Source organism: Myotis myotis, unplaced genomic scaffold (genome assembly GCF_014108235.1).
Source record: "Myotis myotis isolate mMyoMyo1 unplaced genomic scaffold, mMyoMyo1.p scaffold_m19_p_1, whole genome shotgun sequence".
Classification (NCBI taxonomy): domain Eukaryota; kingdom Metazoa; phylum Chordata; class Mammalia; order Chiroptera; family Vespertilionidae; genus Myotis; species Myotis myotis.
This window is the reverse complement of record NW_023416313.1, coordinates 33,348,560-33,361,736: the sequence shown is the minus strand read 5'-3', so window position 1 is coordinate 33,361,736 and position 13,177 is coordinate 33,348,560. Positions and strand designations below refer to the sequence as shown.

General features: G+C 43.3%; 1 protein-coding gene across 3 annotated transcripts in view; it reads left to right on the top strand.

Moving 5' to 3' along the window:
- The window catches only part of KDR (kinase insert domain receptor), a 42,313-nt gene extending 32,442 nt beyond the window's left edge, over window positions 1–9,871 (top strand). For 2 of the 3 annotated variants that reach the window (XM_036334241.1, XM_036334232.1), the window contains 4 exons: window positions 596–747; window positions 5,572–5,671; window positions 6,174–6,259; window positions 8,006–9,871. In XM_036334241.1, the coding sequence (XP_036190134.1) occupies window positions 596–747; window positions 5,572–5,671; window positions 6,174–6,259; window positions 8,006–8,228 (561 nt within the window). In that variant the 3' untranslated portion in view covers window positions 8,229–9,871. The remainder of the gene's footprint in view (window positions 1–595; window positions 748–5,571; window positions 5,672–6,173; window positions 6,260–8,005) is intronic. The other variant, XM_036334247.1, reaches the window with a different exon arrangement.
- Window positions 9,872–13,177: the final 3,306 nt, after the last annotated feature.

The following is a 13,177-nucleotide window of genomic DNA, read 5'->3' as shown; positions in this document are numbered from 1 at the left end:
ACAGCTGGGGGACAGTGGATCAAATCTGTCTTTATCATGACCCTTTCAAACATTTAAAGGTATCATCTTGCCCTTTATTTCTTTTTTTTGATGAAATAATGTTAAATTGTGCAACCTTTGCTTTTAGAAGACCTGTTTTCCTGCACATTTATTGCTTTTCTCTAGACCGAGATCAGTTTTTCCATTGCCTTGGAATGTAGAGGCTAAAATTGGACAACATGCCCTTTAAAGGTCCTGGCCTGTGTGGGTAGGGCTTTGTGAACAAATGATTTCTCAGCTCTGCGGGGCCCTGCGTGTTCTGTTGCTGCATCTGTGCCCACAGCCTGCTTGGTCTTCATTGTGGCCACAGTGCTCTGTGTCCCCTTACCCATCTGCTTAGTCATGAGCTCCTTGCGTCTACTTTCATGTGCACATCCCTTTCAAGTGCCCTTTTGTTTTGACAAGACATTTTTAATGTTGTCTTAAAGGTTTACATTTCCGACATGAAGGCAACAGACCCCATAACCAAGAAGCTCCCTCGGCCTTTGTTTTTTTCATGAAAAGGCCCTGGGAGGACTGCAGCCATAACAATAGCACTCTGTGTTTATTGTTTCAGGATGGCAAAGACTACATTGTCCTTCCGATATCAGAGACTTTGAGCATGGAAGAGGATTCTGGACTCTCTCTGCCCACCTCACCTGTTTCCTGTATGGAGGAGGAGGAAGCGTGTGACCCCAAATTCCATTATGACAACACAGCAGGAATCAGGTACTATATATGGCCAAACTCCCCTGTTTATGGGAGAGGGGGGTGCTTCAAGGTCACCTTGGGGAGGGGGTGGAAGGAAGACATTTCATAAAGCTGCTGCGTCCCACTTCCACATTAAACCGTAGCCCTGAGGCTAATAGAAAGAGAAGTGCTCCTTGAAGAGGGCCCGGGTAGGTGTGTTTCCGCCCATCTGTAGCCCACATTGCTGCTGTAGCTCTTCCTTTTCAGAACTGTAAGCCCTGCAGCTGCAAATAGCTGGAATGCCACAGTTTGTTAATCTCCAGAAAGAGAGACCAATTTTACAAAGACATCTGTATTTAAATTATCCCCATGTACTCTTTTATTAATGTGAATTAAATGGCTCAGGAAAGACTCAGGAAGGAGGAGTTCTGTGCCTATATGAAAACACACTTGTGCCTCTGGGGCTAGGATGCAGTGTGCCAGAGGGATGTGCCCTGAATTAGACCGGACAGCACATCTTCAGAAACCCCTCCCAAGTCTGATTTTCAGGGTTTTATTTGCATAATGAGACTTCTGGGCTTATTTAAAACACGTGCACTGCAGTCCCACCCTGATTTGTAAAGGGGTTCCGAAGGCAGCTTTCTTTTTTCTGTCTCCCAGCACCTGTGCATGAGGAAAAAGTTGATATGGTTTTCTACATTCTGATATGAAAATTGCCCTTCACTAAGCCCGGGACTACTTCCCTTTGCCTTGTTTCTTCTCGCACCACTTTGGGTGTTTTCTTCCTGCAACTGGACCCGCTGACAGCATGGGCCCAAGCTGCCCTGGTGCTGTGCTGTGGCTAAGGGAGGGACGCAGGCCTTGAAGCCCTTGGCCAGGTTGCCACATAGAAGATGAGGAGGCACCTGGACAGTTTGTGCCATTGAATCGCACTGGGCAGCGGAAACTCTATTGAGAGAGAAGAAAGCTCAGAGGGGTTGGAGGCCAACAAGTAAACCGCCCATTCCTTTTTGTCAAGGACTCTTGGCAGTTTTCAAACAGCTTTTCCTTCTATTTTCTGATTTTACACACGTGATAACTTCAGTGTTAGGCAAGGTAGAAACTGGTACCTTTTTTTGATGTAGATATTGAATGTGAGGCTCAGAGGGATTACCTGGAGGAATACAATATTGTGATTCAAGATCCAGATAGAAGTGGCGTGGACGCCCAGGTCAGCCCCTTAGCAGCTGTGTGCCCTGGGGCAGATCTTCACTGGGGCTGAGGCCAGATCCCTGGTGTATGAAAATGATTGTTTTGAGAATTACCGATATAACGTATTTCCAAGGGAATACACTGGCACTTAGGGAGCACTCCATAAATTATAGTTCTTACGTGAGCTGCTTAAAATCACATCCCCAGGATGAATCCAGTTTCTCTGATATCGAACGCAGTGCCGCTTTCTCCCTCACCAAAGAGGGGCTGTCAGAGAGAACGAGCAATGGAATGAACGCCTACAGTTCCACTCCCGAGTTTAAAAAAAAAGTCCTAGTTCAAGTTCAGCTGGCCTTCTGGTGTGGTAATTATTCCCGCAACACTATTGCCTTCTCGTTGATCGGAAAGCCATTTGATCCTGAAGTCTGTTCCTTAGGTTTTCTGTGACCAGGTGGAATGAGGACCAAGTCGGCAGCATCTTGGCTGGCGTGGGCGCTTTGCATATGGTGCTGAGAGTGGATGAAGTCATGTTTGTGTAATGGAAGTGCCAAACGCGGTGCAGGATCTGAGACAGGGCTGCTAACATTTATCCCCAGAAGCGTGGACACATGTGACATCACACTCCAAGCACAGGCCTGGCTTCTATTTTCTGCCTGTGATTTTTGAATTGGCCTTTCCAGTTCAGTTTCTCTTTTATCCAGCCATAATTTGAAAAATAAAATGGAAATTGGAATCTTTTGTCTGCATGCCCTCCCAACCGCCTCCACCTCTTCTCCTTTTATAAAAATAAGACTCCACGGTCACATTTTAATCATTTGGGTTCAAAGAGAGGCGGAATGGAGGCATCTGCACACGGCACACTTCATTTTGTGCTTCTGCTTCCCTGGGGAGAGAGAGCCGAGGCGGGGGTACCTCTCAGCAGACTTGTTTCCTCCTCTCCCAAATTTCCAGTCAAGTAGAAAAGCTGAGGAGTCTTTCTCACTTGCTTCCTCCTCTACTTTTCAATTCCATTGCATTATAAGTAGAGCTGGACAGAGGCATCATTGTGGGAGCCAACCTCATGATTTGTCGCCTGGTTAAAAATATGTGTTCAGCATTTATTTAGAGAGAGGCTGAGAGGTGTGCGGGGGAAGGGTGGGGAGGAAGGACCACCGGTGGCTAGACTTAGCTTTGTCTCTCGTTTCCCCTGTGGATCAGCTCTGGCCCCGAGTTTGCATGCTTCTTGCAAGAAAACACATATTAATTGCACTCATCTTTCTTTGAAGGCAGTTTGGAGACCATCTGCGGTTGCTCCATCATTTCCCCTGGTAGTTTCACGTCCCACTCCAAGCAGCTTATCAAAGATTTCTTTTCAGTTCTCTCACAGAGAAAGGTTTTGGCACACAGCATCTTCTTCATTTTGGTTAATTGCTGGTGATGACTAAATGTTCCTTGAAGACTGATGCTTGGGACAGTCTGCTAGCTAGAGGTTTCTGAATTTGGCTCTGATTTTAGACAGCTTGAAGCAAAACTGTCTTTTTCCCATCTTTTGTCTAGCTTATACCTCACAGACCCCTTCTCCCACCAAGTCTCATCACACAGTCTGGCTACACATGGGAGAGAGCAGTGCTGTGCACATACTAGGTGCTTAATAAAAACCTGAACAATCAATCATATGCACTGCTCTCTTCTTCTTTTTCTTTCCTGGTACTTTTCCAAGGGAGTTAACGTAGAGCAGGGTAAAACAAAACAAAACAAAAAAGCCAACAAAAACAACAACAACAACAAAATACACCACCTCCATGGGCTTTAGTGTCTAATACCTAAGTGTGAATCCCAGTTCTAGCCATTTCTTCCCTGAGTCTTACCTGCCTCTCCACATGGGAAATAACACACACACACACACACACACACAACCTGTTTTGTAGTTTTGGGAGGAGAAAATGCAGCAATACCTATGAAAATGCCTTTTTAACTGTGAAGGGCCATCAACTTTTGGAGTTACTGGGCTCAGAAGTCAAGGAGCTGCCCTTTCTAAGGAAGCGGCGTTATTGCCCAAGGTCACCAATTTTAGTTGATTCTGTATCCTGAATATCTCTTGAAGCTGTCCACTTCTCCCAATCCTGTAAGCGTCACCTTTCTTTAGGCTCCTCTTCTTTCTCCCAGATGAGTGGGGTTGCCCCCTCATTGGTGTCACTGGCTCTGGTCTTACCCTCCTCAACCCTAGAGAGAGGTGCGTTTGTGAAGATGCCACGTGACGATGGTTGAGGAGCATCTAGCACAGTGCCTGGCACATGAAGGGATTCCTGAATGAGCGAGTGAATGAATGGTTGACTATGCTTCCAATAGTTTTGAGCAACTGCCACTTTTCGGGGCTGAGCTTAGGAGAATGGGACTTTTTCTGTCTCCATGTATATCATGTCTTGTTTCTTGTGGAGTTTCCTGAGTGAGGATGTCACTGTGAACTTCACTGGCTCCTCTCTAGGAGGAAGAACCAGCCTCCTGGGGCAGGAGAGGGAAACTCGGTTTCAATTCTCTTCCTTTGGCCCAAGCGAGTCCTCACTCCACTCATTCACAGAAAACATAAGGAAACAAGTTAGTACATCCAGAAGGTTGCCTATGGTGGAAAGCACGCTAGGAAAAGAGTGAAGAGTGAATTTGTTGTCCCTCCCTGCGAAAAGGGCTCTCCTGCTCACCACTCAGGTTGTCAGTGATGTTAAACGGATGGCTCAGACTCACCCAAAGTCACAAGGCAGGGAAGGAGCACCCCCTGGACACGGGAGATATTGTCTGACAAGTCCCAGTCTTTGGGCTCCTGAGGGAAACTGGCACCCTTTTGAATACAAAGGAGGAAAAGAAGCTTTGGTTAATAAACCATCATTCTTTCTAAGAACACTTACCATGTACCATTATTTACCACCTCATTCATCCTCCTTATTCATCTTTCTGATTGATGGAGGGAAGGCTATGGCCAATACATTTTAAAGATGAAGCAACAGAGGCATAGAAATATTTATGACGTTCCCAAGTTTGTGTAGACTTTGAAATAGACAAAATATCTCGTGACTCTTGTATCACTGCCCTTTCCTAAGACCAGCAGCTCTGAGGGCTGGAAATAGGGGACAGTGAGACTCAGCCTGCCCCTGTCTACACATGAAGCTGCTATTATATGTAGACAGAGGTGATTATCTTCCGATCCTGCTGGGTTCAGCATCCTATAGTGACATCTCAAGGCGTTTCCCTTACCCATCTTCCATTGGACGTTTGCTCTGTAGACATTATCTAGAAACATTTTCCTAGGACATGGCCAGAAAGCTGTGAAACACTCTCTCATATGGCGAGAACTCAGTGGAGCAGTTGCATGCAACGAGGAAGCCAAGCAGAAGGCAGTCAATCACTTAATTTGCTGCTGTTGTCTTTAGGCCAGCCCTGGACCTCAGAAGTATAATTCAAAGGAACAGGGGTGCATCTGAGCCCCTCAGTGAGATTATACTTTTAAATGGACTTTCACAGGAAATTAAGCCTTTAAATGTGTGCTAGCAGAGAAAGATTTTGTTTTGTTTTTCTTTTCCAAAGGATGTTTTGAAGGTCATGGTTAAACTTGTGGTTGAAAGATAATGAATTTAAGTATCACTTATGGTATCTGTAGCCAAATATACCACCACTAAAATATAAATATTTGTTCTTTTACAGTCAGTATCTGCAGAACAGTAAGCGAAAGAGCCGGCCTGTGAGTGTAAAAACATTTGAAGACATCCCATTGGAAGAACCAGTAGTAAAAGTAATCCCAGATGTAAGTACATCTTTTAAAAATAGTCTTAGAAATAATACAAAGGACGAAACATTAGCTAAATAAATATTAGCCTAAGCATGAGAGTCTTGGAAGCTCATTATCAGGCTTTCCTTGAGGGTCTGTGTCATGGGTCACTACTGAAATGAAACTTAGGCCCCCTTGCTTTTTCTATAAGTAAAGCTCCTGGTTCAAGGTTCAAGATATTCCACCTTCAGGCCCAGTTACAGTCAACTGTAAATAGCATCACTGAAAAAGAGGGATGGAAATGGGCCCCTCAGCTTCTTTTTCCTAAATTCTTCTCCTTTTCCCGGTCTGGGTCTACCTCTAGGATGCAGTTGCTCCCTCTTTCAACTTGCAAAGTTTCTGGCTATGACACCTTTACCTCCCTCTGCAGAACATTGGAACACGTTGTCTGATAAATGGGTTAAGAAATCAGTTTAAGTAAGTGGGAGGTCAGTGTACACACTCAATCAACTTTGGCATCTCATTGTCTTTTAAAAAGGACAACCAAACGGACAGTGGTATGGTTCTTGCATCAGAAGAGCTGAAAACCTTGGAAGACAGAAACAAATTAGCTCCGTCTTTTAGGTAAGGTTCAGCCAAATAGAAATGACAAATTTCAACAGGAATTGTAGGCAGGAGCCTAGAACTTTCAATGTAGGTGCAGAGTTTTCACGTTTTGTGTCTTTGTTGGTTGGGAAAATTTGCATCAACCTAAATAAGAATTTAAACAAATAAAACAATTAAAATAGGTGGTAAGTCTAAAAAAGAATTTGAAATAAATTAGAGGATTTTTAGAAGATTTGTCTGGTACTGGCTAAATGACAAAGAGGCCATTATTAAAATCTTGTGGACTCTGAAGAATTTTCAAACCTGTATATAAATGGTGCATCTGTTCTTAAGAAGCGTGACATATAAATAAGATAATATCAATTTGTTTAAGATACTTAACTATTATTGGCTGAGTTTGCCTACATAATTGCGGGAAAAATACTAACTTTTGTTTTGAATATCCTTTTCTCCATGTAGTTCCCTAGGAACTTGTAGTTGTTTTACATAGATGTGCCTAACAGATAAATGAAAATCTGTATTTAAAAGAATAATAGGCTGCAGAGTAGTTATTTATTTGCTAGTAGTTATTTATTTCTCATTCTAAGAAAGAGTAGAGAAGATTTTTATCTACTTATAATCTGTTGTATAAAATGGGAACACCCCTGGGTTATTGAGTGATGTTCATGTTGAAAAAAAACCACACATTAAAATGTGCAATTGTGCTATTTTGTTTGCCTTAAGGCCAAGGTAAGAAATTGTGAGAGCCAATCATGTTTTATTCACTGATTCAAAATATATTTATTCAGCAATAACTATGTGCCAGTTACCATGCCATTGCTTGAGACACTAAACTTATTTTATTGAGATTGGATTGAAAGAAAAAATTGCATTTCTAGTGATTTGAAATCACTTTTACGCCATATACGAGCACGGAGTTAATAAAATCCATTTTGCAACTTTTAACGAGAATAATTTGGTAAAGCACTTATTGAGGGGAAAACCCACACCTCAGAATGGCTTGAGAAATGTAAATCTTGACATTTTAGGTCAACACAGCCTACACGTCTCAGCTTTGACATAATTATCATCTGTCATGATCCCACACCATTGAAAACATTCTCTTCATGCTGCTGAGTGATTGAGGTCCTTAGTCCTTCCAAAGAATGTGATTTTGATGAGTAAAAAAGCAGTTTCTGACATGTCTGGCTTGATTGCACACACACGCACACGCACACACACACACACACACGCACACACACACACACACACACACACACACACACACATACACACACTTCAAGTTATTAAAGTTTAATGCTGCTCGAGAACTCTATTGACACCATACACATGCCTTGTAATTCCCTAGTTGACAGTGTGGGGAAAGCACAAGTGGACTTTCAGAACATCCCAATTTCCTTTTATATCATGAAAGAGCCCCTTTGGTTCCTATCATTGTATACAAACCTGTCACTCCACAAGGCCATAAAAATGCTCCATTGGTTGGAGCCTTTGCATAAGTCAGGAGACTGCCTTTCATCTCATCTCAGGCTTGAAAGATTCGGACCTGAATAAGAGGACTTATCTGCAAGGACAAATTCATGCTAGTACTGAAAATAGACAATGTCTGAGTAAACCTGATATGTTGATTAATAAGTGGGAGAGATAGGGGCTGGTGTCTCCAGGGAGATTACAGCCCACATAGGGGTGGTAATGGGGTTTGGGGAAGAAGCCAAAGAACTGCCTTTTCTCTGCCAACTTATACAGCTGCCATTTTTTCCACAGTGGACTGATGCCCAGCAAAAGCAAGGAGTCCGTGGCATCTGAAGGCTCCAACCAGACCAGTGGCTACCAGTCTGGGTATCACTCAGATGACACGGACACCACGGTGTACTCCAGCGAGGAGGCAGAACTTTTAAAGCTGATGGAGATTGGACCGCAGGCTGGCAGTACAGCCCAGACTCTCCAGCCCAACTCTGGGACCGCACTGAGCGCTCCTCCTGTTTAAAAGGAGGCACCCAAATCCCCTACTCCTGGAAATCACATGCGAGGTGCTGCTCAGATTTTCAAGTGTTGTTCTTTCCACCACCAGGAAGTAGCTACATTTGATTTTCATTTTTTTTTAAAAAGGACCTCAGACTGCAGGGAGCCAGCCCTTAGGCATTTCCTGACAAGATGCCTGTGACCCAAGAATGTGTTGTGTCTTCTACCAGTCTTGACCCTATTTTCTTTTTCATTCATTTAAAAAACATGTATGATGCTCCGTGTTGTGGGTCTCCCCCAGGTTATAACAGGAGAAGTTCAAGAAATGGCTTCGTCCTCCAAGAAGTAGCAATACCTGGGGAGTTGACACCTCTGTAAAACAAGAGCTGATCCAGGCAGTGGAAGTGCTTTTGGTGTTGAAGATGGGACAGACCGTTAGGGTTGAGGCCATCTGAGAAGCTTTGTTTAGGATGTGGGTCCTGAGCCAAGTGTTACATGTGGGGTTTGGACTGATAGAAAGGAAGATGTCGGCTTGCTTTGAGAGCCTACTGGAGCCTGAAAATGCATTGTGTTGGCTCTGGTGGAGGTGAGCATGGGGTCTGCAAGGGAATGTAAAGGCTTCAGATGAACTTACTGGTTTTAGAAGGTTGCGTGCTCTTCCCAGTTGGGCTAAATGAGAGTTCCTTGTGCTGTTTCCGACTCCTAATGAGAGTTCCTTCCGGACTCTTACGTGTCTCTTGGCCAAGCCCCAGGAAGGAAATGATGCAGCTCTGGCTCCTTGTCTCCCAGGCTGATCCTTTATTCAGACACCACAAAGGAAGGACATTCAGAAGAGGCCCCCTGTCGTGTTGAAGAATTCTGACTGTACAGACCAGCTTCGGGTTTCTTCTGGATGAATACCCACATACTGTCCCGACGTGATACGCCTGAGCCTGAATGCAGCAGGTTCAATGTCAAGCTGTGGTGTCAAGGCCTCAGAAAGGAGTTTACCCTTCTGTTGCTCTCTCCCCCCGCCCCTCCCGTTCACCCCGACTAGTCAGTGTTTCAGTAATTTGGCCTCTACACCCTAGTCAACACTAATTTGGTTTGTTCACTCTCTGAATAATTATTAGTCAGATTTCAAAATTATTTTATAGCCAAAGTTATAACACCTATTGTATTGTGTAGACTTTTAACATGTAAAGCTATTTCTACTGGTTTCTGCCCTTGTTTTTTCCTTCTTAAAAAACAAAATGTATTTTTCATTTGGTACCATAGTGTGAGATGCTGGGAACCATGACTCTAAAACATGCTATGGCACATATATTTATAGTCTGTTTATGTAGAAACAAATGTAATATATTAAAACCTTATATTATATATAGGGAACTTTGTACTATTCACATTTTGTATCAGTGTATGTAGCATAACAAAGGTCATAATGCTTTCAGCAATTGATGCCATTATATATATATATAAAAAAGACACCGAAAAACTTGAAGGAATCCATTTGCAAGGTTGACTGTATCTATCATTTCTCTCACTTCTGAAATGAAGAAGGGGAATCAGACCTAATTATTATGTGGTGGTTTTTCATTTTGACTTGTTCCCTTATTCTTCTTATAAAGGATATTTTCATAAAATGTTTATATACTTTATAAACCAATAAATGTATTCTTAGTAAAAACATACAATGTTATAATATTATCCTAACTATTTTGAGGCCACATACTTCTTCCTGACCCTCCCTCTTCTTCCTCAGGACACAGATAACTCACGCACATGAGTGCTCTCATTGTATTCCAAGTACTTTTGGGAATCTGAAAATATGGACTGGGAGATATATGTGCTGAGTTCTCTAACAGTATTTGTGGCCAACCATGAAAATCAGAGGGTGAGAGGCCCCGAGATAGGTGGCCAGACCCAAGCAGTGCAGGGAAGCATGGAGCATATGGATAATGTTCCATAATATTTTACTCTAGACTTACAGTATCAGAACATCAGATCCAATGATGTCATTTCCAATGATTAATTTTGCCTGAATTCAGTAAGTGGAATTACCTAACAAGTCATTGACATCAATGAGTATCCCTATTCTTTGTAATACAAGATTTTATACAAGATTTTTATACAATGTTTATATAGTCAAATATGCCTATCTTTCTAAAATGGTTTCTAGGTTTTTTAATCTTATTGAAGGTTTTCCTAATTCTAAAATAACCCCAAATTCTAAATTTTCATTTTTTTTTACATTTAAATCATTTGGGATTTATTTTTATATATGGAGTGAGATAGGGGTCTAGCTTTGTTTTCTTAAAGCAGTTGTCAACAATGGCAGCACCATTTATTAAATACTAGAGGCCCAGTGCATGAAATTCATGCACAGGGGGCAGGGGGGTCCTTCACCCGGCCTGCACCCTCTCACAATCCGGGACCCCTTGGGGGATGTCCGACTGTCGGTTTAGGCCTGAGGATTGGGCCTAAACCAGCAGTCAGACATCCCTCTTGCAGTCCAGGACTGCTGGCTTCTAACCGCTCGCCTGCCTGCCTGCCTTCCTGATCACCCCTAACCACTCGCCTGCCTGTTTGATTGCCCCTAACCACTCTGCCTGCCTGCTTGCCTGATCGCCCCTAATCATCTCTGCCTCAGCCCCTGCTGCCACAGCTTCATCAGGAAGGATGTCCAGAATGACGTCTGGAAGGTTGTTCGGCTGTCCAGTCTAATTAGCATATTATGCTTTTATTATTATAGATTCCTCTTTCCCCTCCAACCCCCCAGGGTTGGGAAAATATATATTGCAGCACTTTTCAACCCTATCATCTCCCTGAGACATTCTGCACAACTTTATGGTTATGAGGGTGGCTATGTATGTGTGGTTCCTGGGCACAGCACTTACAGATTGGGCCGTTGTCGGGGGTTAGTGGATTGGGGTCTTCTGACAGATGTTGTGAAACTGTAGGTCAGGCCTGGCCTCTCCTTTTGCGTTATTACAGTGTCATCCAGTAAGCGAATAGGAGAAGAGCCTAGGTTATTTAAGATAGAGGAGGCCACCGAGAAAAACAGAATTTTCTTCATTTTAGGAAAAAGAGATTTTGTTTCTCATGAGCGGCCCCTGGCACTGTTTCCAATGCCAGGAATTTGGATGCAGTTAAAACTTCACACTTTATAAAGAAGTACTTCCAGCACCTCGGGCAGAATGATTAGGAGGTGATGCTTGGCCTTCTCCTTCCTCTCTCTTCTCTCTTCCACGCCCCTTGCTCTTAGCTCCTTTTTTCTCCTCATTCACCCCATGTGTTAAGAGAACTTTGTGACTTTCGTATGTGTTTCCTGCATGGTCCTATTTTCAAAGCTTTAATTGTGTTTTAGATGAGGCCAGGACTGCCTCCCCTTGGCTCCTGCCCTCTCTCCTCTCTCCCTTTACTTGCTCTGTTCCTTTCTCTCCTCTCAAACTCCTCTGTCCCTTCACCTTCTGTTTCTCTCTTTGAACTGTTCTACTCCTCCACAACCTCCACCCTCACCTCCACCCCCAACAGCCCTTCTCCACCACATCAACAGGGAAAATGAGAGTTGTGGGAGACTTAAGTCCATTACTCCTGGACTAGGCTTTCCTATTAATGCACATTTTTTTTTGGTCCTCTTCAGTGAGAGGAAAGAAGAAAAGTAAAAATCTCAAAGCCACAACTTTGTAGTTAACGGAACCCAATTTCCCTGTCTCCTTTAGCTTGTCTTTCTTTCTGCCTCTTACTCAGATAAGGTTCACCAAGATGATAAAATGCAGGTAAAGCCTGAAAGCGAACGCCTTGAAACAGTGGTTTCCATACATCTCTCCACATCTGCATGCTCTTCTCCCTTAATGGCAGTAGAAGCCACGGCCATGCCCTCCTGGGTGTGTAGTGAGCAGGGCTCAAGCGGGGGTTCTCATCTCTTCTTACAAAATTGCATTTGCTACATGAATCTCTTCCATGTCAGGGCTTAGACATAAGTGAAAATCTAGGCAGTCTTCGTGAAAGTAATTTTAAACCCCCTTTCTTTTTGGGGGGGAGGAGAGGTTACAGAATGATCTTAGGTGAGTAATTTACTTTATTTTGAATGAAGAGAAGTAGAGGAATCTGGGAAGAGCAACCCAGAAAGAAATTTAACAGCCAAGTTGGCCTGACATTCTGGAGGGAAAGTCGTAGGACATACAAGCCCAGCAGAGGTCTGGTTCAGAGATAAGGATGCTGAGTTAGGAAAAAAGTTCCCTAAGGAAAAGGAAGACCACTGATAAGACAAGTGTTACAGTAAACTGTGATTAATATCAAGTGAATGTTAGTGAGAAGACCTCTAATTGTACCGTTCTTCACAATACAACACAAGGCCTTTATATAACTGCTAGACACCTGTACAGCAGCATTAAATTCAGCAGGGTCACTCATTTAGTTAGTTAGTTAGTTTGTTTAAAAATGAAAGAATAGAAATATATGGTTTAGTTGTTTATTTTGGCCCCACCCATCAGTAAGTCCAGGTACTTGAGAACCTGTGCTCAGTGTACTTACCTGTAGCTGGTGACAGCGAGCCCTCCTACCTTTATTGTTTGACACTCTCAGCGTTTAGGTACATTGCAAAAGGAAAATGGCAGGGAATAAGAAAACTGGACTTGGCTCTAGTTTCGACCCATTCTTTGCTCTGCGTGTGCTGTCCCTTTTTTAGAAAGTAACATTTTGGGGGAATAAATTCAGGAAAGTGGGCTGAGTTCTTTAGTATTGAATGTACTCTCACGGCTGGACTCTCGGCCCCTGCGCAGCTCACAGGATATGGGTGTGGAATGACTCACCAAGAGCCCTCTGAACTGCTGCTCCGAGGAGAGATTTAATGGGAGCCTGGCGCTGTGCTGTGTGGGTGATCTCTTTAAGCTGAAATGACTTATCCTGACAAAGGGGATCGAAAACATTCCACTCATTGCCACAGAGAGAACGTAAATGGAAATGAAAATCCAGATGCAAAGTAGAGAATTC